This window comes from Mustela putorius, unplaced genomic scaffold (assembly GCF_011764305.1).
Source record: "Mustela putorius furo isolate JIRA1106 unplaced genomic scaffold, ASM1176430v1.1 tig00000095_pilon_pilon_pilon, whole genome shotgun sequence".
Lineage (NCBI taxonomy): Eukaryota > Metazoa > Chordata > Mammalia > Carnivora > Mustelidae > Mustela > Mustela putorius.
In genome coordinates, this window is record NW_025421280.1 from 36,279,918 (window position 1) to 36,304,914 (window position 24,997).

The 24,997-nt window shown below is 57.7% G+C and overlaps 2 protein-coding genes and 1 long non-coding RNA gene across 9 annotated transcripts in view; 1 reads left to right on the forward strand and 2 right to left on the reverse strand.

Annotated features, from left to right (window-relative positions):
- Positions 1-1,859: 1,859 nt before the first annotated feature.
- On the reverse strand, positions 1,860-5,539 carry ZNF414 (zinc finger protein 414). 4 transcript variants are annotated; one of them, XM_004771655.3, is made up of 9 exons: positions 5,399-5,539; positions 4,383-4,695; positions 3,969-4,076; positions 3,772-3,877; positions 2,886-3,229; positions 2,755-2,805; positions 2,413-2,460; positions 2,134-2,307; positions 1,860-2,040 (listed from the first exon to the last, which is right to left on the reverse strand). In XM_004771655.3, the coding sequence occupies exons 1-9, from the start codon at positions 5,399-5,401 to the stop codon at positions 1,967-1,969; spliced, it is 1,221 nt and encodes a 406-aa protein (XP_004771712.1). In that variant the 5' UTR covers positions 5,402-5,539; the 3' UTR covers positions 1,860-1,966. The 4 variants fall into 4 exon arrangements, with proteins under 4 accessions (XP_004771712.1, XP_004771713.1, XP_004771710.1 ...); XM_004771656.3 differs by lacking the exon at positions 2,413-2,460; XM_004771653.3 differs by having other exon boundaries at positions 1,860-2,307.
- On the forward strand, positions 5,522-24,927 carry LOC106003679. Of its 2 annotated transcripts, none has more exons than XR_006608206.1 (4): positions 5,522-7,216; positions 7,442-9,224; positions 19,915-20,069; positions 24,802-24,927. It is a non-coding gene; the product is annotated as an uncharacterized LOC106003679 (long non-coding RNA). The 2 variants fall into 2 exon arrangements; XR_006608207.1 differs by having other exon boundaries at positions 5,522-6,337.
- Positions 8,405-24,997, reverse strand: part of MYO1F (myosin IF) — a 30,798-nt gene continuing 14,205 nt past the window's right edge. For all 3 annotated transcript variants that reach the window (XM_013045292.2, XM_013045293.2, XM_013045291.2), the window contains exons 13-28: positions 24,852-24,938; positions 24,210-24,377; positions 22,946-23,031; positions 20,647-20,728; positions 19,115-19,221; positions 18,509-18,607; positions 18,264-18,408; positions 12,940-13,054; positions 12,677-12,846; positions 11,852-11,997; positions 11,362-11,508; positions 11,086-11,234; positions 10,531-10,614; positions 9,790-9,985; positions 9,535-9,704; positions 8,405-8,860 (exon numbers count right to left, since the gene is read on the reverse strand). In XM_013045292.2, coding sequence (XP_012900746.1) covers positions 8,784-8,860; positions 9,535-9,704; positions 9,790-9,985; positions 10,531-10,614; positions 11,086-11,234; positions 11,362-11,508; positions 11,852-11,997; positions 12,677-12,846; positions 12,940-13,054; positions 18,264-18,408; positions 18,509-18,607; positions 19,115-19,221; positions 20,647-20,728; positions 22,946-23,031; positions 24,210-24,377; positions 24,852-24,938 — 2,028 coding nt within the window. In that variant the 3' untranslated portion in view covers positions 8,405-8,783. The remainder of the gene's footprint in view (positions 8,861-9,534; positions 9,705-9,789; positions 9,986-10,530; positions 10,615-11,085; positions 11,235-11,361; positions 11,509-11,851; positions 11,998-12,676; positions 12,847-12,939; positions 13,055-18,263; positions 18,409-18,508; positions 18,608-19,114; positions 19,222-20,646; positions 20,729-22,945; positions 23,032-24,209; positions 24,378-24,851; positions 24,939-24,997) is intronic.

The window sequence follows — 24,997 nt, forward strand, 5'->3', positions numbered from 1 at the left end:
GTCCTGGCTCCAAAGCTTCCAACTGGGAAAAGGAGAGCTCACGGGGCTAAAGCCCCAAGGTTCCCTGATGGCCCAGCTGGTCCCACAGCGTGGGCCCGAAGTGCTGGCAGAACAGACACCTGGCCTGAGCCCGCTGAGTCTCTGCGACAACCCCATCAGTGACCCCGCAGCCCTGAAGCCCAACCCAAACACAGGCGGGGGGGCAGGCAGGCCCCTGGGTGTAGGTGGGCTGATCCTAAGGGCACTCAGATCAGCGCCCCCCTTCAGGAGAAGCAGAATGGCCTCTAGAGCTTGGAGCTGTTTAACTGCAAGGTTAGCGAGTTCCTGCTCACAGAAGGTCTATGTTCCCCAGGAAGAGGATGATGAGGAAGAGGAGAGGGATGAGGGAGTGGTGGGGAGATTCAGGATGGAACCTTGTGGGTTATTAGAACAAGGCCTTCATCCAGAGAGCCGCGGGGAGCCGCTGAAGGCTACCAGGCAGGCATGAGAAGAAACCCGTTTTCAGTGGTGTTCAGACTTGGGGGAGGGGGAAGGACAGGAGAGGTTGCTTCAGGTACCGGGGTTGGGGGTGGGGGACGAGGGTCAGGGGCCTACGCCAAAGGACCCCGGGCTGGACAGGAGCAAGATGCAGGAGGTAAAACAGGCTTCTGAGGGGCGGCTGCCAACAGCATGCGTAAGACTTCCACACTCAGGAGGCTTGGCTCGCTGGGTTTTGGTGACAACAGGGCTGGGACAGCAGTGTGGCCCCAGAATTTGAAGCTTGACCCAGGACTGATTTCCCATGAAGGGAAGAGGAGATCCTAGTGGCTGGAAGGCAGCGAGGGGAGGGCGAGGAGGGAGGAAGTCCAGCATCCCCAGGGCCCGCGTTGACCCACCCTCTTCCTCGGAGCTGACATGGGGGCAGAGGTGAAAGCGGGCAACCAAGAGGAGGCTTTGGAGGACAGGGACGAAGACCACACCAGAGCCCCCAGGCTGGCAGTGCCCACACCTGGGGACCCTGGCACCCTCACCTCAACCTTGTCAGCTGGGAGTCTGAACTGGCTTCAGGAATGCGGGTGGGGGGCGGCTCCGGCAGGACCAGCCGCAGTACTTTCTCAGGACCAAGCTCCCAGCCTGGCCTGGGACTTCGGAAAAGCGAGGTTTCCATCCCATCTGGTTTCCGGAAATGGTGGGACAAGACCATGGCACCGGCAGTCCCAGCTACAGCTGGAGAGGGCGGCACTGAACTGGAGACCTGGGTCCCAGTGTCAAGGTGAGGGGGAACAGTGAGGTTGAAGGGAGGCTTGTCGCCTCTCAGCGTGTGCGCAGCCCAGGACTGCTAGACTGGCCGGCTATGCAGGAGGGGCAAGGGACCCAGACACAGCACAGGCTGGCTCATCGGAGGGGCTAGGGACCCACACACAGCACAGGCTGGCTCATCGGAGGGGCAAGGGACCCACACACAGCACAGGCTGGCTCATCGGAGGGGCTAGGGACCCAGACACAGCACAGGCTGGCTCATCGGAGGGGCTAGGGACCCAGACACCGCACAGGCTGGCTCATCGGAGGGGCAAGGGACCCAGACACCGCACAGGCTGGCTCATCGAAGGGGCTAGGGACCCAGACACCGCACAGGCTGGCTCATCGGAGGGGCAAGGGACCCAGACACCGCACAGGCTGGCTCATCGGAGGGGCTAGGGACCCAGACACCGCACAGGCTGGCTCATCGGAGGGGCAAGGGACCCAGACACAGCACAGGCTGGCTCATCGGAGGGGCAAGGGACCCAGACACCGCACAGGCTGGCTCATCGGAGGGGCAAGGGACCCAGACACAGCACAGGCTGGCTCATCGGAGGGGCTAGGGACCCAGACACCGCACAGGCTGGCTCATCGCGCGTCCTTTATTGTTCCCTCTCCCCTGCCCCGTTAATTACAAAACTGCCCCCATCCTACAGTCCAACCCCCCCTCTCCCCACCGCGGCGGGATTCAGAACGGCGAGAAAACCGGACACTCCCCCTCTGACAGCAGCGGAGACACCTTGGGTGCAAGCGGGACCGGGTCTGGGTGGGGCAGAGGAGGGGTCGCCTGAGCCTCGGCCCCGCCCCTCGCCTCGGGCGCCCCGCCCTCCCCACTCGAGCGCTCCTCCGCCTTACCCGCCCGCGCGTCGGGGCGCGGCTGCCCGGGCCCCGGGGCCGCGGGGGCGATGGGGCGGTGGTCCTCCAGATGCAGTGTCATGGCGGGCCGCGAGGCCGTGGAGAAGGCGCACTGCATGCACGAGTAGCGGCCGCGCGTGTGCTCCCACACGATGCGGCTCGGGGCCGCGTGCCCTGCGGGCAGGCGGGACCCCGTCAGTCCTGGCCACCCCCAAGGATGGTAGACGTGGACGAGTGCGGGTCAGACCTTTCCCCGCCTCCCCATCAGCTCCCGGGCACCTGGCTGGTCTGGCCTGGCTGATCCATTGCTCCCGAGCGTGTTCCCTCCTGTAATTGGGGGGGGGGGGCACTAAACTTGACTTATCCGAATCCCCCACTCCCATCCCTGCAACCACCGCAGGGCGAAGGACTTGTGAAGCGGGCGCGGGTTTTACACGGAAACGCCGGCGCAGATGAAGGCTCAGGAGCTAATTTTTAAGGCAAAAATTTTGTATTTCGGGGGTGCCAGCTCTGGCCACTTGGGAAGGGGCGGGCAACGCTGCTTCCCAGCATCCCCTGGGCCCGCAGGGCGCAGAACAGAAAAATCCCCTCCACCCCTCCCTGGTGGTCACCTGCACGCACCTGAGGGCGCGTCGGAGCCGCCCTGGGGTCTTCGCGGGCTGCCGCCTGCACCTGAGATAAACGGGCGGATCAAGGTCAGAAGTCTGGGTGAGCCCAGCTCACCCTTCAGGCGGCGCTGTTCCCACACTCACCTTGGCTCTTTTTCCAGACTGCGGCGCTGGAGGCGGGCGGCCCGGGCGCCGCAGCCAGGAAAGGGCGCAGGCGTGGGGGGCTTAGGCCAAAGGGCGCGGGGTTCAAGTAGGGCAGGAAGGGCCCGGTGGGGGCAGGGGCGGGGGTCGTGAAGGGCTCGAGCAGCGGGAACTGCAGGCCAGGCGCCGACGCAGTGTCGGACTCCGGGGGACGCTCAGGCGCCGGTGGCTCCTTGTCCAAGGCGGGGGGTGGCGGCGGGGCTGGGCTCTGCGCATGCTCGGCGCAAACATGCAGGTGCTTGAAGAGCGAGCGGTGCGTGCGGAAGCGCAGGAGGCAGTTCTCACACCTGGGGGCAGGCATAGGACTGGGCTGGGTCTCCTGGGGGGCGAGGGCAGGGCCTATTCGATGCTACCTGGGGAGCCGCCGCACGAGGGTGGTAAGGGAGCCTAAGGCCCAAATCACAGAACCCCCACTTGCGTGGGGGAGAAGCTTGCTCTAAGCGCCCCCCAATGTGGCCGCGACCCTTCCGGACCCCTCCGGGTCCTTGCCCTGGGAAAACGAGGAAGGAAGTCTGAATTTGGACTCAAGTGGCCAGTTTTCTTCTAGGAAGGTCAGGAGGGACGGGAGGGAGACACCCACGACATGCCCCGCCCTTTCCGAGCTCCTCCCTTCGAGGGTCTGGGACCCGCTCCAGTAACCAGTCTCTTTCGGGCAGGTAAGGGCCCAAGGCCACACCCACTGCCAGATTCACCTCCCACCCCCACATCCCCGACTAGGAAGGGAGAAAGGCCTGGACCCCAGGTAGTGGCAATCAAATCAGGGGTGGGAGGAGCTGCCAGGCGCCTGATCACCAGGCACCAGGGGAAGTCGGGATAGTCAGTGTCTCACTTGAAGTAGCGGTTGGGTTTGTAGTGCAGTTTGCCATGTGCCACCAGTTCCTGCATGCTGGGGAAGGTCTCGGTGCAGCTCAGGGCGGAACAGCGGAAGAGCTTGCCTGGCAGGGATGAAGGACAGAGGAGTGGAAAGGAATGGCCAAGGCCGGCCTGAAGGCTCTGCCTGCCTCCCACCCCCTACTCTGGACCTACCTTCCAGGGACTGTGTGGGTGGGCAGTGGGTACGCAGATGCTGTGCCAGGTCTCGAACACTGGGGAAACTGAGACAGCAGCCAGGGCTGGAGCAGGGTATCTGCTTCCCTGCAGGATGCACAGAAAGGGGGGTGTCACCCACTCTTCCCCAGGCCACATGTCGAGTTCTGCCCCAGAGAGGCATATATGAGGCTGGAATTACCCTACTGGTTTCTTACCGGGGCCTTTACCATCTGTTTCCCCCACCAGGCGGAGCTGCCAGAGGGCAGGGGCTGGGTTGGCTGGCTCATCATTGTAGCCACAGCCTCAGTAAATGTGACTCCCTCTAGATGGGGCCCAAGTCTGGAGATCATCTGTATTCATCTCAATTGTTCCAAGGCCTGTGAGCCCCCAGAAGGCTCCATCACAGATCACCTGGTTGTTGGCGTCGTCTGGGAGGCCTCAGGTCCTCGCTGGTCCCAGGGACTGTGCTGGTCGGGCCAAGGCTGGATCCAGGACCAGGCTGAACACTGTCTGGGGCTGAGGGGGCACCCTGCTGGGTCCCCCCAGGCCCTCCTCGGTCCCACGCTGGGGGTGTGGATGCCCGTTCAGGGCCTGGCTCCTCCCCCATGGAAGAGGAAGTGGCTGCTGCCCCCGCAACTGGGGACAACACCTCCTTGTCAGTCTCACTGAAGCTGGGCTCTGCAGGGGCCGGCATGTCCGGGCTGGGCCCCGAGGGTTCCTCCTCCTAGTGGAAGGAAAAGGCAGGGAGAACCCCTCTGGGCCCAGGTCGGCCTGGGCCAGCCATGGGAACCCCTCCCACCCCACCAAGACCTGTGGACGTTCCTGAAGGAGCAAACGCCCTTGAGAAATCACCCCATCAGCCCCAATCCTAAGGAGTCACTATCAGGGGAGGATAGAGGATAAGGGTGGACTGAACCTCCTGTGTTCCACCCTCTGGGAGGGAGCTGGGAGGTGTCCCAGCTGCAGAAGGGCGTATCTGTCAGGAATTACTCCTGTGAAGGCAGCAGTCCCTAGTCCCTAACTTGGGGGCAGGGCCGTGGCCTACGGGGTGCGGGCGGGCCGCAGGTTACAAAGACCAGGCTCCGAACAGGGCGCCGCTAGAACACCGTGGAGAGGCCAGAAGGGATCAAGCGCACTGTCCCCGAACGGAAACACACCCACCCACCCGGCTGCAGCTGGGCAGCCAAACCCGGAGGTGCTAGGGGCCCGGAAGCATAGGGAACAGGGGCGGAGCCTGAGTCCTGTAGGCGTGGCCCAGTCGAAGGGGGCCAGGAAGCCGGGGGTGGGGTGTTCCCCAAGTGACAGCCAGCAACGGACGAGGGCCCGGATGTGGGGGCGGGGTCGGCCGGACCGTGCGCGTGCGACAGGGCCGCGCCCCGCCAGCACCCGCTGGTTCCCCGCGCCCGCACCCGCGACGCCGCGCTCACCATCCTCGACCCGGCTCAGCCTCTTGTTCCTGCGGCTCCTGCGGCTCCGGCTGAGGCTGCAGCGACTCCCTGGGCGGCCGCGGGCTCGTGCTCACGTCGACGCCATTTTCCGCTTCCCAGCTCTCGCGAGATAGGGGGCGGGGCTTGTGCAGAGCGCCCCTGGGGGGGCGGGGCCTGAGGGCTAGGTCCTCCTGTAGGAGGCGGTGCTGCGGGTGTGCAAGCACAGCCTTTAAAGACCCTGTGCTCAGAGATCTTGTTGAAAAATCCTTCCGGGCCCTTGTTGTCATCTGCAAAATGGGTATCCCGTCCCGTCCCCAGCTCTTAGCTGCTGTCCTTTTTGAAGAGGGAGTGTTGATTGGGCCGCCTCCAGAGAAAGTGGCAGTGATCGTGAAAATTTGCAGTGCACTGAGTTCCGAAGTTGGAATGGGCTCCCTGTGATAGCCAGGGGCAGGAAGCAAACTGCTTGTCCTCCGGACAGGTGTAGCCTAGGGGGAGACCCCTGGGTGGACAGGCGTGGAATAAGTCACCTATCCATCCTACATTCCTTGAGCGCCTACTGTGTGCCAGGCGTTGGGGACTCAGAGGACAGGACAAACATCCTTGCCCTCAGGGGCTTGCTCACATTTTAAAATGGGGAAACAGACAATGAGTCAACAAATCCAGAAAACCACCTTAAGTGTTTACTGCTACAAAGGAAAACACACACACACACACACACACACACACACACACACAGGCACACACAGGAAGGAGGGAAGTCTTTCTGTGAGTTGACTTTTGAGCTGGTCAGGAAGGTGTGAGCAAATGGAAGGTCAGGCGACTCTGGGAAGTGGATAGCTGTACAAATGTCCGGAAGTGGGGAGGGACAAGCTCGTCTTTCTCAAGGACCAGTAAGGAGATCAGCTCACTGCTGGAACAGAGTGAAGGCAGAGTGTGGAGGTCAGAAAGTGAACTTGGTGCAGGGAGGGTCACACAGGACCTCATGAACCATAGAGAGAAGTGTGGTTTCTATTCTTACCATTGATGTATTTTTAGCAGGGGGAGGTCCACCATCTGATTCCTGGTTGTTGTTGGGAGGATGGGCAGTTGAGGGGGATGGGAAAGTGAATCTTTGATCTCAGGTCTCTGTAATACATTGTTTAACGTTCAACAGGTATCTTGCGTTCTGGCAAGCGTAGACTTTATGTGCAGTGTATTTCCATCTGTGTACAGAAGAGGTACCCATGTGCCTTTATATGTGGAGAATACCATTAGAGGGAGCCATTAAAAAAGTGGGGAGGGGAACAGATTTTTTTAAGTGAGGGAGAGACAGTCTTTTCATACTTTGTGCTGTTTGAATTTTTTTTTTTAAATGTGGTTTTGATGATAATGAATATAGAGAAAAACTCAGTAATCTAAAAAACAAAACCAAAACCAAAACAGATCATTTGACACAGGGTGGAGGTGTGTTTGTGTGTGGAGAGGAGGTTGGTGCAACCTGGGGCAGGGTGGGGTGAGGCCTCAGAAGGACACGGACCCAAGGAAGGGAGAGGAGAGGCCAGGCTTAAGAAATTCTCTAAGTCAACAGGATGTGGGGCTGTGGAGTGGGCAGGGCCAAGGTGATTGAGGTTTGCAGTCTGCAGATGCTGTAACCCAAATGTGAGGCCCAGAAGGCCCTACTTCCTGTAAATGGGGTGACCGCCATGGCGGTGGGGCCCGAGGGCTGTACCCCAAAATGTCAGGGCAGGCAGACTGCATGGTGAGTGCACGGAGAGAGTAGGGAGGTGGAAGAGGACGCCCCAGTTCCTCTTCAGCCCCAGAGAATGTCCAGCTGATGAGGTTGGTGGCTCCCACCCTTTCTCCCCAGCCTGTTCTAACATCTAAGTGTTGCAGAGAGAGGCATACACGGGGGGGGGGGGGCAGTGGAGGGACGAAAATCAGAGATGGAGGAAACCAGGGACATTCAGGGGACTGGGTAAGTGCTTCTGTATAATGATTGGTGAATAGAAGAGCTGTTGAGACCCAGTGGCAACCTTAGGATTTTTTTTCTTTTTCTTTTTTCAGCCACACTCAGCTTCCCAAGGTAGGGACAGAAGAGAGAGGGTTCAGATCCTGCAGAAGGGGCTACTGGCCAGTCTTTCTCTGATAGCCTGTCTCCCATCTCCCCTGGCTGGGTAGGTGTCCTCTGCCTGAGTTCTCTGTCACAGCCTGGATCGTCGTATGTGGCATTTGCCATCAAGATCTGCAGACCCCAAACTCTTCCTTCTTGCCTCCTCCAGCAATGCCCACTCTCTCTCTCTGCGTCCTCTTCCCCTGCCCCAGCCTCTGTCCCTTCTCTGACCCAGTCCTGACCCCACTGGCTTGGCTCCATCTCTCCCAGACTGACTGCTCCTTGAGAGTTGAGCCCAGAGTGGGTGTCCGTTTGGAAAGTCGGGATGCCTAGGCTCCGCCCATGGCAGGATCCCCAAAGGCTCAGACTCCCATCACTGGCTTGGAAGCATCTGGGGAGACCAGTAGTGAGGCTGACCCCCTAAATCCATGGCAATGGGTGCAGAAAGCCAGGGCCCTTGCATATCAGAACCGGTCCTGACCCCAGGTGAGGGAGGGCTAAGAAGGCACAGACACGGGGCAGGGGTGGGGTGGGGAGGGCTGGGGTGGGGGCAGGTGCAGGGGCCAGGCTTGGCCCAGACTGGATGGTGATGGGCCATGTGGGACCTTCCTCCTTCCTCAGGGTCCAATCAGGCCCTGGATGGCTTTGGAGCCTGCTGATTCAAAGCTGACAGGACCCCCCCAGGCTATTTTCTACTGGAAGGCCGGGATGCAAAAGGCCCAGAGCGGGCAGGTGGGACAAACTTCGCCTTTGGGAGAGATGGGGTTGGGGGTATACACGAGTTCAAGCCTTGGCTCTGAGGGATCTCAGGCAAGTGACAAAACTTCTCCCGGCTCCCAGTTTTGGAGTATTTGCAGCTTCTCCCTCAGCCTTGTGAGAAGGTAGTTCTGGTTAGCGCCTGGCAAATTAATTCACACTTTCACCTGGCAAATGTTTATTGCCTTAGTGATGACAGAAGAAGGGGAGTCTTGCTTGTCAAGGTGTCCCCAACTGTGCTTGGCACTTTGCCGACAGGACGTTACTCATTTATACTCACAAGGCAGCTGGGAGGTAGATTCATGCTGTTAGCCCTGTTTGACACAGGAGGCAACGTGTGTGACATGGGGGTGGCCGGGGCCCTGGGGGGGCTACGGTGGTGACCCCCAGACCCAGGGCCTGAGTTAGGCTGGGCTGGGCTGGAGGCCACTGGGCAGGACCTTCTGGCTAATGCAGCCAAGGAAAGTGAGGCCCTGGCCGGAGGGGCCTGGTTCCCCGGCAGAAAGGCGGGCAGACAGGAGGCAGAATCTGGGCCCCCTCTCAGATCTTCTCCACGTAGTTTCCTGGGAAGAGGCCCTCCTGGCCGTGCAGCCGGCCCTTCCACCAGCCTGAGGCATCTGTGGGTGAGAAAGCGGCGTGAGGTGGTGTCCAGCCCACCTAGGAGAAAGCCTTCATGCTGGCTCCCTGCCTGTTTTCCTCATCGCCACTGGTGTGGCAGAAGGCAGACGTTGAAAAGAGAACAGGCAACACATGGGAAGGGGGGAGGGACGGACAGACAAGTGGTTTTTCCTGCTGCCACCTCACACTCTGTCATGTTCTAGGCCATTCTCTTGTGCTCGTCCCTCATCTCTTTCTACAGGTGCCTGCCCTCACTCGCCATGATGGACCAGTGAGTGACCCCTTTGGGGCTCCCCATTTACCCACAGAGAATGCTGCTGAGTCCCAAGCCCCTCTGGGTGGGGGGCAGCCCAGTGGACTAAGGTAGGAAGGGGGCCTGGCCCAGCCAGACAAGGGGGGAGGTAGCTTCTGCGATTAGCACTGTGCTCGACAGGAGAGAAAAATGAAGCCCCAGGGACTGGCCGTGCTGCTGGGAGGCCAGGCCCCCAGTGTCTTAGGAGGGAAACTTCAGACCCAAGGCCTTCTAGCCTATGCAGTCACCGGCTTGGAAGAGCCCATCTTTAGTGGGCGCTGGTTGTTTCTGTTCTCCTTGGGAAGGGTGTGCAGGAATGGGGTGTTGCCTGGCTGAGTCAGGGTTCTGACTCCTCCCCTCTGTGGCCTGGGACACACACACCTTCCATGAGGATCTCGATAACCTCGTTCACGTTGAAGCTCAGCTCGTCCACATCTTGGCCCACGTACTGATACAGTGCCCGGCACCGCGGGCCATGCATCCGAGGTTGGGGCTTGGGTCGGCCAACGCCCGGCTCAGGTCGCTGCCCCACGCTGCGCTTTCTCTGCATGCTGTGGGCACAGGGAGGCGTCATCACAGCCCAGACACTCCCCTGCCCCCCCCCACCTCCTGGGGCTCTCCTCTTAACTCACTTACCCTGCCACACCCTGGTCAGGCACGTTAAGGAATTCTGTGTTGTGTTCCGAGGGGGGCCGTGCCCGGGGGCGTCTACTGGCCCTCAGGGCTGAGGATGGAGGGCCCCGGAAGGGCTGCTGGGAGCCCCTTCCAGATGTGATCTCCACGGGCAGGGGCCTACTTCTGGCAGCAGGAGGCACCCCATTGTGGCCCAGGCCTGTTGCAGGAGGAAGAGTGGGAGCATTTATCAGGGTGAAGGTAGCATTTGGGGAGGACTTAGCTCCCAAGATTCCAGGCTGAGGGAGGAGGCAACCAGTCACATGCTTAACGCAGCATGGTAAGAACTGGTCCAGAGGGAGGCTCTGCAGGGGTAAGATTGCCCCCATCCTCTTCTGTAGGTGGGCTTTTGTGGATGGGTCTTAGAGGATCAGTGGGAGCTCAAGCTAAGTGAAAACGTGCGACACCAGAGGAGTAAACAGCCCAAGCAAAGGCTTGGAGATAAGAACAAATTTGTTAAACCGACAGAGTAAGATGTAGCTCGAGAGACAGGAGTATACGATGGAGGAGAGAAAGGCTGGTGGTTAGCTGGGTTTGGCTTCTGAAGGGCTCTAGATCCGACTAAGCTTAGTCTGTACTCTGTGGAAGAGGGGGAGCTGTGGGGAGTTCTAGGCAGAGAACAGAGTGGTCCGCTCTATCTGTGGACAGCTGGCGTGGCTTGGGTCTTGGAGCACACAAGAGGCAAGGGAAGACACGTCGCCTCACCTCTGGGAGGCCCCGGTGCTGCCCGGGTTGGGGCCTGCGCTGACCTTCGAGGTCTTCCCTGGGCCATTCCCTTCCGTGTAGGCTCTGAAAGGGGAAAGGATTTGGGAATTTGAGTGAGGACCAGACCACAGCAGGCTCTTGGCCCCGCCCACAAGTCCAGTCCACTCTGTGGCTCCGCCCCAGACTCCCCTCCCGCCGGTTCCCTGGCTGTCCCATCGACCCCGCCCTGCAGTTACTGAGAGGACTCTGCCCAATAAATAAGTGGCTCAGCCCCCCAAGACCCACCTCTCTTTGGCCCGGATCTCTAGGCCCGCCCACTGTTGGGAGGGGTTATTAGTATGGCCACGCCCCCTCAACGTTTCTCTCCTATTCATTGCTTACCTCGCCGACCCTGCCCTCTCTGTAGCTGCGTCTTTCTCTACCCACCCCTCCCGGCCCCTCACCCGCTCCCGGCAGACCTCAGTGGCTCCGCCCCCACAGCCTTAGCCCCCTCGCTGGCCCCGCCTCCTCAGGCTCCGCCTCTTTGGCTCCGCCCCCAGCTCTGCGCAGACTCACTGGAGCTTTTGGGCAACCCGTCGCCCACGCTGACTGTGAGGGTCCGGCCGCTAGCCTTGAGTATCGCCAAGTCGCCGGAGCCACGGGAGAAAGTGACACTGCGGGTGCCACCTCCGCCCCAGCCCTCCTTCTTCACCCGGAACTGTAGTCTGTGGGGAGAGGAGGAAGCTGCGGGGACGCCCACTCCCCAAGCTGGCCGGGGCCGCGGGGCGGGAGAGGGGGCGCTGTGCCCAGCCCAGCCCGGGGCCGGGGCCGGGGCCGGGGGCGGGGGCGTACGTGTCGCTGAAGGTGAGGGGCAGCGCCCTCCGCGCCGCCTCCTCGAAGCGCTTGCTCAGGAGGCTGACGAACTCGGTCTTGAAGACGGTCTCCAGGAAGCTGTCGGCGGCGTCTTCTTGGAGGATGAAGAAGTCGTCCTGCCTCGTGCTGGGGGAGGGGTGGGCGGGAAGGCAGGTGAGGGGGGCAGGACTGACGTGTGAGGGGCGACGGGGACGGTCGGGTGAAGGGAGGTGAGGGCTGACGCAGGCGGGGGAAAGGCGAGGGGTGGCGGCGAGGAGCTGGGGAAGGGGGGGGGTTCCAGAGAAGCGTCAGGTGAGGGGACAGGTGCCCTTGGCACATGCGGATGAGTGTGGGGGCAGGGGAAGGTGGCAGGTAGGGCCAAGAGAGGGTTACGGGCATAGCGGTAGGTTAGATGGTGGGGGGGACCGACGGGGTGAGAAGTGTGAGGGCAGAGAAGGGCGACTGGGGGTGGGGGAGGACCTGGCCTCACCTGAGGGAAACTCCCCGGAGGGCCTGGATCTCCAGCTTCTTCTTCAGGACCTCACGCACCTGGCCCTTCTCTGGTCCCTTCTTCACCTTCTCCCGTCCGATTATATACACACACTTGGGCGTCAGGATCAAGTCCCTTTTGATGGGCTGCGAGGATGCAGGAGCAGAGCTGGTGGCCAGAGCTCTGGGCACAGGCCACCTGGCTCCAGGGGATCAACCTCAGGCAGGGGAAGGACAGGTCAGCTGAGTGTTTCCCTCCCCGTGAAGGTATATGAGGAGTTGCATTATATGAGAGATAGGTTAAGTATGGGTCTATTGGCTAGGGAGGGATTCCCGGGCCAGGGAACATACAGGAGAGGCGGATGCATAGCTGCTGGGCATGGATGCCCAGGCCAGATGAGAGTGTACCTGGGCACAGGTGTATCTGGGCCAGATGAAGATACATCTAATTGACATACCTATCTAGACTGGCTGAGCGTATACCTAATGGACAGGTGCGTCCAGGGCGAATGGGGATGGCCCCACGGTCAGGGCTTCCGGGCGAGGGAAGTGTATAATTGCAGACAGCTGTGTCTGGCCAGGTGACGGTGTATGCGATGGACAGGTGTGTCTGGGCTCCATGAGGGCCTGCTTAATAGATCTACCCTAGTTGCGTGCACAGGTGTCTGGCCCAGCTGAGGGTGTATCTGTGATGGGGTCGGTGTATCTAGGCTAGGTGAATATATACCAGTGGACAGGTATGTCTGGGCCAGCTGAGGGGGCGCCTCTGGTGCGGGTGGCAGGCTGGGGCCAGGATCCCAGACGCACCCACCTGTTAGAGCCTCACCTTGAAGCGGCGGTCATACTTGGTGACCGAGTCGGCGAAGTCCACGCGTTCCCTCTTGGCCAGGAACTGACGCAGCTCTGGCCGCTCCTCAAGCCCCAGGTAGTCCCCGACGAAGTTCCGATTAATGCTGTTCCGTCTCCGCTCCTTCTTGTTCAGCAGGATGTTGGAAGCTGTGGGAACACCGGGTCGGGGGCAGAGGTTGTGGCCCGGCTCCTCCAAGTCCACCTGTCCCCACCCTGAGCCTCCCACCTGCGGCCTCTCACCTTCCTCCCGCATCTCCTCGTACTTCCGGACTGCCACATGGCGCCTCCAGGCCTTCTGGATGGTGCGGGCAAAGCCATCGAACTTGCGCTCTCGCATCTCCTCCAGAAGGAAGAGCTGGGCGAGAGGGAGGGGCGGTGGGTCTTTCTCTAGCCCCACGCCGACCACTTGCTTTTGCTTACCAGCACCTGCACACATGCTCACACACTATGGCGAATACTTTTTTTCTTCCCAATGACTCAACCCAGGGTTTCCTCCCAATATGGAGCACAAGCCCCCGCATTGTGGGCCGGTCTTGCAGGGTTCAAATCCCAGCTCTGCCTCTTCCTAGCTGTGTCTTGCCTGAAGTGGTGTAATATCACTGTTTCTCACACTGCTAATCAAGTTATGGCATGCCATCCATGTGAGGTGCACCCCGATTTCAGAGACGTTAGAAACGTGAACCAATGTGCATCTTAGAACCCAACAAAATACTGTAAATATGAAAATCTGGCACATAGAACTGTGATGTACCTGGAGACCAGGTAGTTGTATAGTGCACAACCTGCACAGCCATACCTGGTGACCCTGGAAAAGAAGCTTTTGCAGAGAGCAGACTTTTGAGTCCAGAGGGGTCTTAGGGTATAAACTCTATTAGAGCAAGTCAGAGTTGAAATGCCATGAAGGATGTCCCTTCACTTAGAATAAACCGTGAACATATCAAGGAAAGGAGCCTACTGGATATGAAAACTTGTAAGTCTATAGTAATAAGAACAATGGAGTGCTGACTGCGGAATAGAACAACCTAGTGGAGGGGCGCCTTGGTGGCTCAGTGGGTTAAAGCCTTTGCCTTTGGCTCAGGTCATGATCTCAGGGGCCTGGGATCGAGCCCCGCATCAGGCTCTCTGCTCAGTGGGGAGCCTGCTTCCTCCTCTGTCTGTCTCTGCCTGCCTCTCTGCGTACTTGTGATCTCTGTCTGTCAAATAAGTAAATAAAATCTTTAAGAAAAAAAAAAAAAGAACAACCTAGTGAAATGGGACAGATGACTGGGGAATGTTATAATTCAAACCAATTTAGTGATAAAAGGGACAGCATTGTCAATCAGGGGTATATCGGAATGGGAAATACTGTAAATAAAATGAGTCTTTAGGAAAATAATTAGCACTTCACCCAGAGGGATTTGTTAAATACACAAATATCACATCACTGCTAAAAGCTTGGCTGTCTGCTTCGCTGACAACAAGATGGTTGATGTTTCCCAGAAACCCCAGGGTTCTCTGCGAGGACTAAAGTAATTCTGTAGATACTTGGTTCAAATGCACTTTAAAAAGTACGTTTGGAGGTGCACCTGGGTGGCTTGGTTGAGCGTCCAACTTTTGATTTTGGGCTCAGGTCATGATCTCAGAGTTGTGAGACTGAGCCCCCATGGGGGGGCGGTCTGTCCTCAACAGGGAGTCGCTTCTCTTTTTCTCTCCCTCTCTCCCTCTCCTTCTGTCCCTCCCCCCACTCATGCTCACTCTCTCTTCCTCTCCTTCTGCCCCTTCCTCTCCCCTTCTCTCTCTAAAATAAATTAATCTTTATTTATCTTTGAGAACATTTAAAGCTGTGGGTGTTTATAAGTGTTCACGAAAGGTGGGGATCTTTTCACCAGGAAGGAATCCTAACCCCACCAAGATTAAAGCTTCGTGGCCTGCAGGGAATCAAGTGGAGTTTCCATATCCCCTTTGTTTCTTAGACCGATATTCTCTGGGTCAGTGTGTCTGTGTGCAAGTTATGCCCAAGTAATGCCTCATATAGAGTGTCTGGGGGACACATAAGTACATTCTGCACTTTGCCGAGAGGACGTCAAGTATGAATAAAGAACTTGCAGAAGTGGGGGTCAACCAGGAGTCCTCTCTGCCTTAGCTGTTTAGGGCAGATGGGATGAGTGTCCTGCAACCTTGTTAATTCTGCTCAGCAAGGGTAATCATTTTCAATTTGGGAAAGGAATCTTCCTGTCTACGGAGTTTAAAATTTATCTCCTGGGGCGTCTGGGCGGCTCGGTCGATTAAATGACTGACTTTAGCTCAGGTCATGAACCTGGTATCAAGCCCCACATTGGGCTCCCTGATCAGTGGGGAGTCTGCTTGTCCCTCTCGCTCTGCCCCTCCCCCGCTTCTGCACTCTCTCTCAAATATATAAACAAAATCTTAAAAAAAAAAAAATTCATCTCCTTCAGGGCACCTGGGTGGCTCAGTCAGTTAAGTGTCTGCCTTTGGCTCTGGTCATGATCCCAGGGTCTGGGGATTGAGCCCTGAGTCAGGGTCCTAGCTCAGCAGGGAGTCTGCTTCTCTCTGCCTCTCTCCCGGCTCGTACTCTCTTTCTCTCTCTCCCTCTCTCTCAAATAAATAAAATCTTTTTAAAAATAAACTTCATCTCCTTCATGTGCTGAGGGCAGAGTTGCGTGTGGTTAAGGTGTGTGAGATGGGCCCCAGATCTGAGGTTATCTTAGTGTACTGGCTTGAAGAGTGTTTCTCTCCACCCCCAAATTCATGTTCACTGGGAAGCTGTGAATGCGACCTTAACTGGAAAGAGGGTCTTTGCAGATGTAATCAAGTTAAAATGAGGTCATACTGGAGTAGGGTGGGCCCTCAGTCCAGTATGACTGTTGTCCTTCCAAGAGGGACATTTGGACCCAGACACAGAGGAAGAGGCCATGTGATGACAGAGGCAGAGACCAGGGTGAGCAGGAATGGCAAGGACAGTGGGCGACCACCAGATGTTAGGGAAAGTCAAAGATCTTCCCTGGAGACTTCAGCGGGAGCACGGCCCTGTTGATACCTTGATTTTGGATTTCTAGCCTTCAGAAACATGAGGACATTAATTTCTGTTGACTTCAGCTATCCAGTTGGTGGCACTTGTTACAGTAGCCACCGGAAATGAACACGCCCGGCGTGATGGGCAGTGAAGGCCAGCACGTGTGCAAAACATCAAGGATATTTTGAGTCCATGTTTACAAGACTCAGATTCCAAGTCAGAATCATCCTGGGTAAGTGCATTAGTGGTTGAGAAAGTCCCCAACTCCATTAGGGTAAGTTGATTTGATCAATTTTGATGCAGCCCAGTTATAAACAGTCATAAAACTGTTCCCATGTATGTTTCTTCTGTTTTCATTTTACTAAAATGATTCTCATTGGGATCAGTTTTGTCCCGTGCAAATTTTCAGCCTTTCTTTTTTCCTTACAAAATGTTTCTACCAAGTTTTTCCCTTTGCAAAGGTCATTATTTCCAGCCAGTTCATCTTCCTCACCTCAAAGTGTGCAGACTGCGTTTTTGGATCAGAGTTTGATTTTACCTTACATAGTCTTAGCCAGTGCTAGCTTTGTCTATTTGCTTTTTTCAGGGTCAATTTTAAAAAATTTAAAAAAGGTCTATTTGAGAGAGAATGAGAGCGATGGGGGGAGGGGCCGAGGGGAGAGGAAGAGAGAGTCTTCCGTGGACACGGGGCTGGGCTCAGAGCCCGACACCGGGCTCCATCTCACGACCCTGAGATCATGACCTGAGCCAAAACCAAGATTCAGGTGCTGAACTGACTGCGCCCCCCCACGTGTCCCAAAGACTGTTCTTATTTCTTGGAGCAAATGCATCTATAGGGAGAAGGTCTAGAGGTAGGTACAGACCAGTTTGGGGGACCAAGAAGAGCCTGAGCACCCAAGACAATTTTCTTCTTTCTCTTCCTTCCTTCCCTTCCTTTTTCCTCTCTCTCTCATTCCTCTCTTCCCCTTCCTCCCACCTTCCCCCCTCCCTCCTCTCTCTTTCTCTTTCTCCTTCTTTCCTCGGTTTCTCTGTCTTTTCTTTCTTTCCTCTATACCCATCATGAGGTTTGAACGCATGACCCTGAGACCAAGAGTCCCACGCTCTACTAACGGAACCAACCAGTAGCCCTAGCAATTTTTGTAGCAGTGACATCTCCAGAGTCTCCTCTCCCCTGTGTGATGTGTCTGGTTTGATGAGGGAACACTCACTTGTAAGTTACAGTAACGTCAAGGGAATCATCTAGACAATCCAGTTACTTTCAAGTCCCTGAGGGGCTGGTAGGGCAGGCGCTCGGACCGTGCAGGCGATGAGGCACCTAGCCAGCCCTGGGCAGGCGGCAGCCCTTTCCCCAGGGCTCCAGCTTGGCCCAGGCTGGGGGACACAAGATTTGCATGGGAGTGTGGTGAGCTAGCACATCTCATCCAGACGGCCAGCTCCCCGTTTGCTCTCCAGTGCTCGTATAGAAGCAGGTGGCCAGGCAGGCCACCCAAGGGGATTCCTTGCCCTGCCTTTTTTATTTATTTATTTTTTAAGATTTTATTTTTAAGTAATCTCTACACCTAACGTGGGGGCTTAAACGTCCAACCCTGAGACCAAGAGTTGCACGCTCCACGGACAGCCAGCCGGGCGCCCCACCTCCGCTTTGGCCCTGATTTTTGTTCTCCTTGTCACTCCTCACCCTAGGTTTATTGAGATATAACTGACATACAACATTGTGTAAATTTAAGGTGCGCAGGCCTTGATTTGATACATGTATCTGTTGCAGAATGATGGCCTCCTAGGCTAGCTAGCTCGGACGGTTACCATTTCTTTTTTTGTGGTGTGAGAACGGGGGAGATCTGCTCGGAGCAAGTTCCCGGTCTGTTACACAGCGCTGTCAGCGACAGTCACCATGCTTACAGTAGGTCCCCAGAACAGATGTGTCATTGTGACTTCGTTTTCTTCCTGCAAGCAGACGCAGCTTGGCGTTCGTGGCCTACCCAGACTTTTGCTAAAAGGCTTAGAGCCGGTGTGGTGCAGGAGGGATGGTTTGTGCGTGGAGAATGCGGAGTCAGGTTTGTCTGCGGTAGCTGAGGGCCTGGGGCAGGTCTTGGGATCAGCCAACCACCGCTTTGACAAGAGTCTCAGACCCAGGGACTCAGTGTGCTCACGAAGGAAGGAAGGAGGGAAGAAAACATAGGAGAGGAGAAAGCACAGAAGGACATTAGGGGAAAAAAGGAAGAAAGCCGAAAGAAGAGACAAGTGACGTTCTGGAGAAGCTGTGAGTTCTTGCCCCTCGTGCGTTACGTGTTTCCCCATCGGCGTCCTGGCCCCTGTGCCTGTCCGGCTAACTCAGGTTTTTCTGAGCACTCGCTACCTGCCACACACTGCCTTGCGGACGTCCTGTGTTGTCTGAGCCTCACCCCCATCCTGCAGGGGGCTACTACTCTCCCCACTTTCCAGATGGAGAAACAGAGGCTCCAAGAGGGTAAGGCAACAGGCCCGAGGCGTCAAGGGGCCTGAAGAGCCGGACCCGCGCCCTTGCGGGGATGCAGGTGTCTCTCACACTCACCGACTCGGGGTTCTTGACAAAGACCTTGGTGCTCCCCATCTGGTACTGGTCTGGCTCCATGTTGACCGCCCGGAGCAGGTGCTGGACCCCCTGACGTTCATCCCCGCGCCACTGGGGCCACGTCTCAGGGGTCAGGATGGCGTACCTGGAGGTAGAGGGTGTGGGAGGGTTTGGGGTGCATGTCCGTGCTGGCGGTTCCTCTGCGGACTGGCGGTGGGGGCCGGGGGCAGGCGGGGGAGCCTCACCTCTGCAGGAACTTGGAGAACTGGCGGCGGTAGGCGAAGCCAGCCCGGCGCACCCTGATGTTCTCCTTTAGGCCTAGGTACTCCACCTGGTGCTTGACCCTGAGGGGGAGGCAGTGTGAGTCTCCTGTACTCCCTGGTCTGGAGCGGGGGGAGGGGGAGGGGGCTGCTGCCGAGCTGGGCCGGGAAAGACAGCTGTGACACCAGGGGGTCTGGATTCGTGCTGGGGATAGTTTGGGTGGGGGAGGGGGTGACTTCAGTGGTCCAGGAGTCAGTTTGGTGGGGTGGGGGCCTTCCTTCTAGGGGGAGGGGTCCATGTGAGTTTTGTGGTCAGTTCCAGGGTTAATTCTAGGGGTGTGTCCTAGGGTTTGGGGACAGAGGGGATTATGTTAGTCCCTGCGTCACTCTACCCTCGGTTCTGCTCATCCCGGGAGTCCAGGGGTCTTGGTCGGTGCCAGGTAGAACCCCGGGGCCCCTGAGGAGATTTGCGCTGGTCCTAGGGGTCAGCCTCGCTCAGGCTTGGAATGGGTCCCGTGACTCTGGGTGGGCTCTGGGAGGCGGGTCGGTCTGGGGGGACAGGCTGGGTGCACTGGCGCCCCTGGTGCTCACCTGCCCTCCTCCCAGTCACGGGGCTTCTTGGTCTCATTGGGCTTGATGCAGCGGATGTAGTGGGGGGTGCATCTCTTCAGCGTGCCCACCAGGTCATTGGCTTGTTTCTGAGGTGGAGGAGAAGGAGGGGATGGGTGTACAGATGGGACCCTTGGACACTCTCTCCTCCCACCCCGAACACAGGCCCAGGAGACAGAGGCACATCGGGTTGGCTCCCAGGGAGCCACGGGGCCCGGCGTCCCTGGTCTGGGCATTCTTCCATTAGTGCACACCATAGGGACTCAATATTGTGGGTCTGCCTGATCCTTGGCAGGAGACCAGGAGCTCTCCTGTCTGCAGCACCCACCACTTAATCTGGCGCCTAGCAAGTGCTCAGCAAACGTTTTGTTTGTTGATGGAGTAGCAGAGCTCTCAGGAGAGCATGTTGCATTGAACATTCCTGCCTGTCCTCTGGGGGGACTACTTCTTTGGAAGTAGCGAATCATGTGAATCATGTGTGTGTGTGTGCCTTTTAGTTGTGCATTTTAGTCCCTTGGAAGAGACTAGAAAGGACATTGTTCCAGGTCAGGAGACTGGAGAGGGTGGCCCGAGAGACCTTGGTGTGGACTGTGGCTCTGCTGTGTGATCCGGGCCAGTGACTGCGGCTCTGAGCCTTGGTCTCCCCAAGCCCTGGGTGCGGCTAGTCCCTTGTCTGTAAAGTGTCCCACGTTGGCTGCCTGCACTGGTGAGTGCCCAGTGCAGGGTTATGAAGAGATTTTTAGAATGGGACACCCAGTTGACAGCAACATTATTCACCATAGGGAAAAGGTGAAAACAACCCGAGTGTCCACCCGTGGAGGAATGGATGGGACAGATGAGGTCCATTCATAACTGCAAGATTTCAGCCTTCGAAAGGAAGGACGTCCTGATACCTGCTTCAACATGGACAAACTTTGCGGACATTTTACTGAGTGGGGTAAGCCAGCCACAGAAGGACACATCCCGCAAGATCCCACTCCCAGGAGGTCCCCAGAGGAGTTCCTGTCCACAGAGACAGAGGGGAGAGGGTGGGAGCCAGGGCTGGGGCAGGGGGTGGGGAGTCCGTTCTTCATGGGGACAGAGTCTCAGTGTGGATAGATGGAAAGTTCTGGAGAAAGTTCTGGAGACAGTTTGGGGAGCTGGAAAGTTCTGGAGATGGAGGGTGGGGTGGTGTGCTTCATGCCGCCGGGCTGTGCACTTAGCGATGGTTGAGATGGTTGAATGGTACATTTTCTGTAACTTTGACCACAATTCAAATTAAAGTGGCAAAGAACCAAAAGACCAAAGCATTATTAAGATGATGGTTCACTTTTGGATTTAGAGAGTTGGGGGGACACCAAGGAGACTGGTCCAGCCCCCTAGTAACCCCAGAGCTGGAAGAAAATCCTGCTGCACAGAGGGTGCCGGGGGCGGGGGGCCAGGATGCATGAGAGACAGACGGCAGAACGGGTAGAGAACAGTCCCCAGTGGGCCCCCCCCCCAGCCCCAGCTCCTCCTCTTCTCCCCAGGCCAACCTTGATCTTGGAGCCAGCCGTGCTGGGCCGGCCCTTCTTGTCCACATCCAGCTTCTCAGGAAAGAGCATCCGGAGGAAGGCCCTGGGCAGGGGGGGGGGGAGACAGGAGGAGTCCGAGGTGCAGCTGAACCTCGGGTGCCCTCTCCCAGGGGAGCACAGTTCTCCCTGAATGTGGGGGTGTGATGGTGAGAACCGGAGAGACGCTTTTGTCCTTCTGGTTCCTGGACCTATTTGCACCGTTCCTCCTGCCTCTCCGGCCCGGCACGACTTGGGGAGCACGTGAAATAGAGCACAGTTCGGCTCAGTAGGAACATGTCTCGCGTGCTGCAGTGTCTCAGCATCTCGGGCTACAGGGGCAGGTCCCCGTGTAGGAACGATCCCACACGCACAGGCTCGCACGTGTGGGCAGAGATACAGATGAGGGGGCTCGCTGCCCGCGGTAGTCCTAGAGGGGCTCAGTCTAACTGTCCGTCACCAGGGGATTGCTTCCACACGCTTTCTCTATTCACTATTCCCTCCCTCATCGACTGAATGGGGTCTTCCCTGACTGCCGCAACCACCAGGAGAGCTTGCGAGAACAGGGATGGCTGGGCCCCTACCCAGTTCCTCTTGAGTTTCTCATTCACACGTCTGGGCTGGGGCTCAGTCATCTCTAACAGGTTCCCAGGTGATACTGCCGCCGCTGGTCCAGGAACCCTACTCTGAGAACCATGGCTCTGTGCTTTCCAATATGGTGGCCCCTGGTCCTACTGGGTTATCGAGGCCCTTGAGACTTGGCCTGTCCAAATCATGGTGCGCTGGGAGTGTTAAAATGCATACCAGGTTTCAAAGACTACCACAGCATGGGGCAAGAGTATGTGGTTCATTCCTTCATAATTCATTCGTTCGTTTGTAATTTTTATATGATACCCGAAATGATATTTCGGGTTTATTGGGTGTAAGAAAACACTTTTTAATGTCACCTATTCACCTTTTTACTTTTTTATAAAGTTTATTTATTTAAGCTATCTCTACCCGCCCCCGCAAGGTGGGGCTCAAATTCACGAACCCAAGATGAAGAGTTACCTGCTTTTTACGTTTTTAACTGTGCTTATTAGAAAATTTAAAATTACATGCTGGGACACCTGGGTGGCTCAGTTGGTTGAGTGTCTGCCTTTGGCTCAGGTCATGATTCCCAGGTGATGGGATCAAGTCCCACATCGGGCTCCCTGCTCAGCAGGGAGTCTGCTTCTCCCCTGCCTGCTGCTCCCCCTGCTTGTGCTCTCTCTCTCTCTCTGATAAATAAATAAAATATTCAAAAAAGAAAATATAAAATCACACATGTAATGGGAGTAGGGATTGGCTGCAACTTGGCACGAGGCCTCTTTTGGGTGTGATGAAAATGGTCCCAGTTGGGTAGTGGTCATGGTTGCACAGCTCTATTCATTTAAAAAAAAAAAAAAAAGACTTCTGAAGTTGGGTGTGTTTCATGGCACGCAAGTTGTACCCGAAGAAGGCGGTTTTCAAGGCGTGATGTGCATAGCTTGGATTCTACATGGATGTGGAATGTAACAGACCGCGTGCTCTAGACCGCAGAATCTCAAACTCAGATGTGCCCCGGGGTCTGGAAGAGGCGCCGGCGATGCTCCTTCCAGGGCAGACCCTGATGTCCCAGGTCCAGGGCCGAGGGCATTTGTACCCAGCTCAGAGGACACTCCTGTTCTTGGCCCAGGAGTCAGATTTCAGCCTTTTACCGACCGCGGTCTTATGCCTTTCGTGTGATGCCGTATTACTATTTGCCCTTTTTCCTGGTTCCATGCCTGCTCCCCACTTGGCTGTCCACTCATTGAGGGCCCCTGTGTTCTCTGACCTGTTCAGTCTCCATCCCCACCGGTCCCAGGAAATGGTGCCCAGCACATGGCAGAGCTTGAATTACATTTGGAGGTTAAAAAGGCAAAAAGTGGAACCCGGTGTGCAGCTGTGGTCAGGGAGATGGGTCCAGATGTGTCAATATAGGAAGAAGGCCAGGTGCGGTGTGTTCTCACGATGCACCAGGGGACACTGTCTACACCCCGCATCAGCTGGGCTTGCACAGGGGAGGCCTGGACGGGCCATAAGGAACTGCCCCTAGGGTTCTCCTTACTTCTTCCTGTGGACCTCAATCAGGCTGCTGTTGAATCAGAACCTGTCACTAGAAACACTGTCCCTGCAGACAGACACCCACACAAAGCGTGATGGTAGCTCCCGGGAAGATGGAGTGGGTCCTGGCCTCCCCCCGCTCCGCCCCACTGCCCCAGCTTTGTGCCCAGAGGCCACTCACTGCTCACTGGTCTGCATCAGCTCTATGAGGTCAGAGAAGAGAACGTCCCGGTTCCGCTCACAGAAACCGTTAACATCATAGGAGACCTGGAGGGAGACAGTGTTGGGAGGAATGAGGGGCTGAAGCCTGGGGTGATGCTTACATCCCAGGTGGCCAGGGGTCCCGCGAGGGCCTGCCCTGAGCTGACCGAATGGGGGTGGTACCTATGGTTCCTAATAAGGGGCGGGGGGCTTAGGGGCGCCTGGGTGGCTCAGTGGGTTAAGCCTCTGCCTTTGGCTCAGGTCATGATCTCAGGATCCTGGGATGGAGCCCCGCATGGGGCTCTCTGCTCAGCAGGCAGCCTGCTTCTCCACCCCCATGCCTGCCTCTCTGCCTACTTGTGATCTGTCAAATCAATAAATAAAATCTTTAAAAAAGGGGGGTCAGGGGGCTACTGCATGGGCTTGGGGTCCATGGAGGTCTGATGTTCAAGTGCGGGTTGGAGGGCTGGGGCTGCAGCCTGGATACAGGGTCCTTGCGGGGTCTGCTGTTTAATCAGAGCTCAGAAGGTCAGATTGAGTATGTTGTGGTCAGTCGAGGGGTGGGGGTTGGTGTCAGGAGGGTTCCAGCACTGGCTGGGATCCACGGGGGTCTTCCATCAGGCTTGTGGGCTGGGTCCGCATCGAAGGTGGGGGCTCTCGGTAGTCCTGGGAGCTGCTATTCGTTGGCTGAAGCAACCCAGGAGCTCTAGCCCAGTTTGGGGGCCAGGAGATCCCTGGGGATGTCTGCTGCCACTTGAGGTCAGTGGGAGAGTCTACAGTCCTGTCAGTGGGGGAGGAGGACGGTGGCCAGGGTCAGAGGCCAGCGGATTTCTACAGTCTTTGGTGGGAGTCTGCAGGGGGCTCCAGCCCATTTTGGAGGGCGGTGGCTCACAGCGTGGGCCTGGCGTCTTTGAGTCTGGGTTAGAAGGCCGTGTCCTGAGTCAGGGGGTGAGTGGGGTTTGCAGCTCAGATCGGGGTGTGGGGGTCTGCTGCCCAATGTGGGGTCATGGGAGGGAGTTTCTGTCCTTTTAGGCGGAGCTGTCCTTTATTAGGGACCTCGGTGGGGGCGGCAGTGGGGGTTTCTGCAGCCCCAGCTGAAGGACCATGGTGGGGGGGGGCAGGCCAGTTCCTGGGGGTCGGTGGGAGGGCTGGGGCGAGGGGTCGTGGAGTCCTGCGGCTCTGGCTGCGGGAGGTTGGGAGGCCGCGCCCAGGTGGGACGCGCGGGGGGCGGGGCACGGGCGCACCTTGCCCGCGTAGTGGTGGATGACGAAGCCCGAGCTCCAGCTGTTGAAGTGCTCGTGGGTGCCCACGGCCGCCTGCAGCTTCTGCAGCAGGGTCTGGTCGGCGCCGCCGCCGGTGGCATGCATGGTGGCGCACACGTCGTCCAGGACGCTCATGATGCCCGGGGGGCTCTGCGGGCGGGGGAGCGGGGCCGCGGCTCAGCCTGGCCGGACCCCGCCCCTATCCCCGAACTGGGAAGGTGTGGAGGCGGCGGGGCAAGCGAGGGGGCGAGATCCAAATGCAAGAGCAAAAGTGGGGGTGCTGGCGGTGTGGGGGGCCGTGGTGGAAGCCTGCTGGGGGGCGGAGCGGGGTGAGAAGCCCCTGAAGGACCCGTGCTCCTTTCGGTTCCCCAGACGGGGACGACCACCCTGGTGCGGGACCTCCCAGGACTGACGCCTCTGTCCTTGAGCAGGTCGAGCTGGGGAAGGTTCGCTGAGCGGACAACACAAGCGGTGGGCCGAGGGGGTGGATGAGGTGGCCGTCGGGGTGTTTCTGGGTGCTCCCGGCGCGGAGCCCGGTGGGGGAGGGGCGCTAACCCACCCCGTCCTCTCCCAGGCCCAGCTCCAGACCCAGCAGGACGCGCGCGGAGCCCGGCAGGGCCTCACCAGCTTGTTTTCAATGAGATCGCAGACCACTTTGTTGTTGAAGTACTGGATGGGGGTCCAGCGGATGCCCTCTTGGACGTACTCCTCCTGGGGGCGGCAAAGCGGCCGGGGTGGGGGTGGGGGTCCGGGCATGGACGCAAGGGTTT

What these genes read in the sequence shown, in the direction of transcription:
- ZNF414 (XM_004771653.3), bottom strand. An exon ending in ACCCACACAGTCCCTGGAAG is followed by an intron (nt 3,878 to 3,968) that starts GTAGGTCCAGAG and finishes CATCCCTGCCAG; the next exon opens with GCAAGCTCTTCCGCTGTTCC. An exon ending in AGTCTGGAAAAAGAGCCAAG is followed by an intron (nt 2,806 to 2,885) that starts GTGAGTGTGGGA and finishes CGTTTATCTCAG; the next exon opens with GTGCAGGCGGCAGCCCGCGA.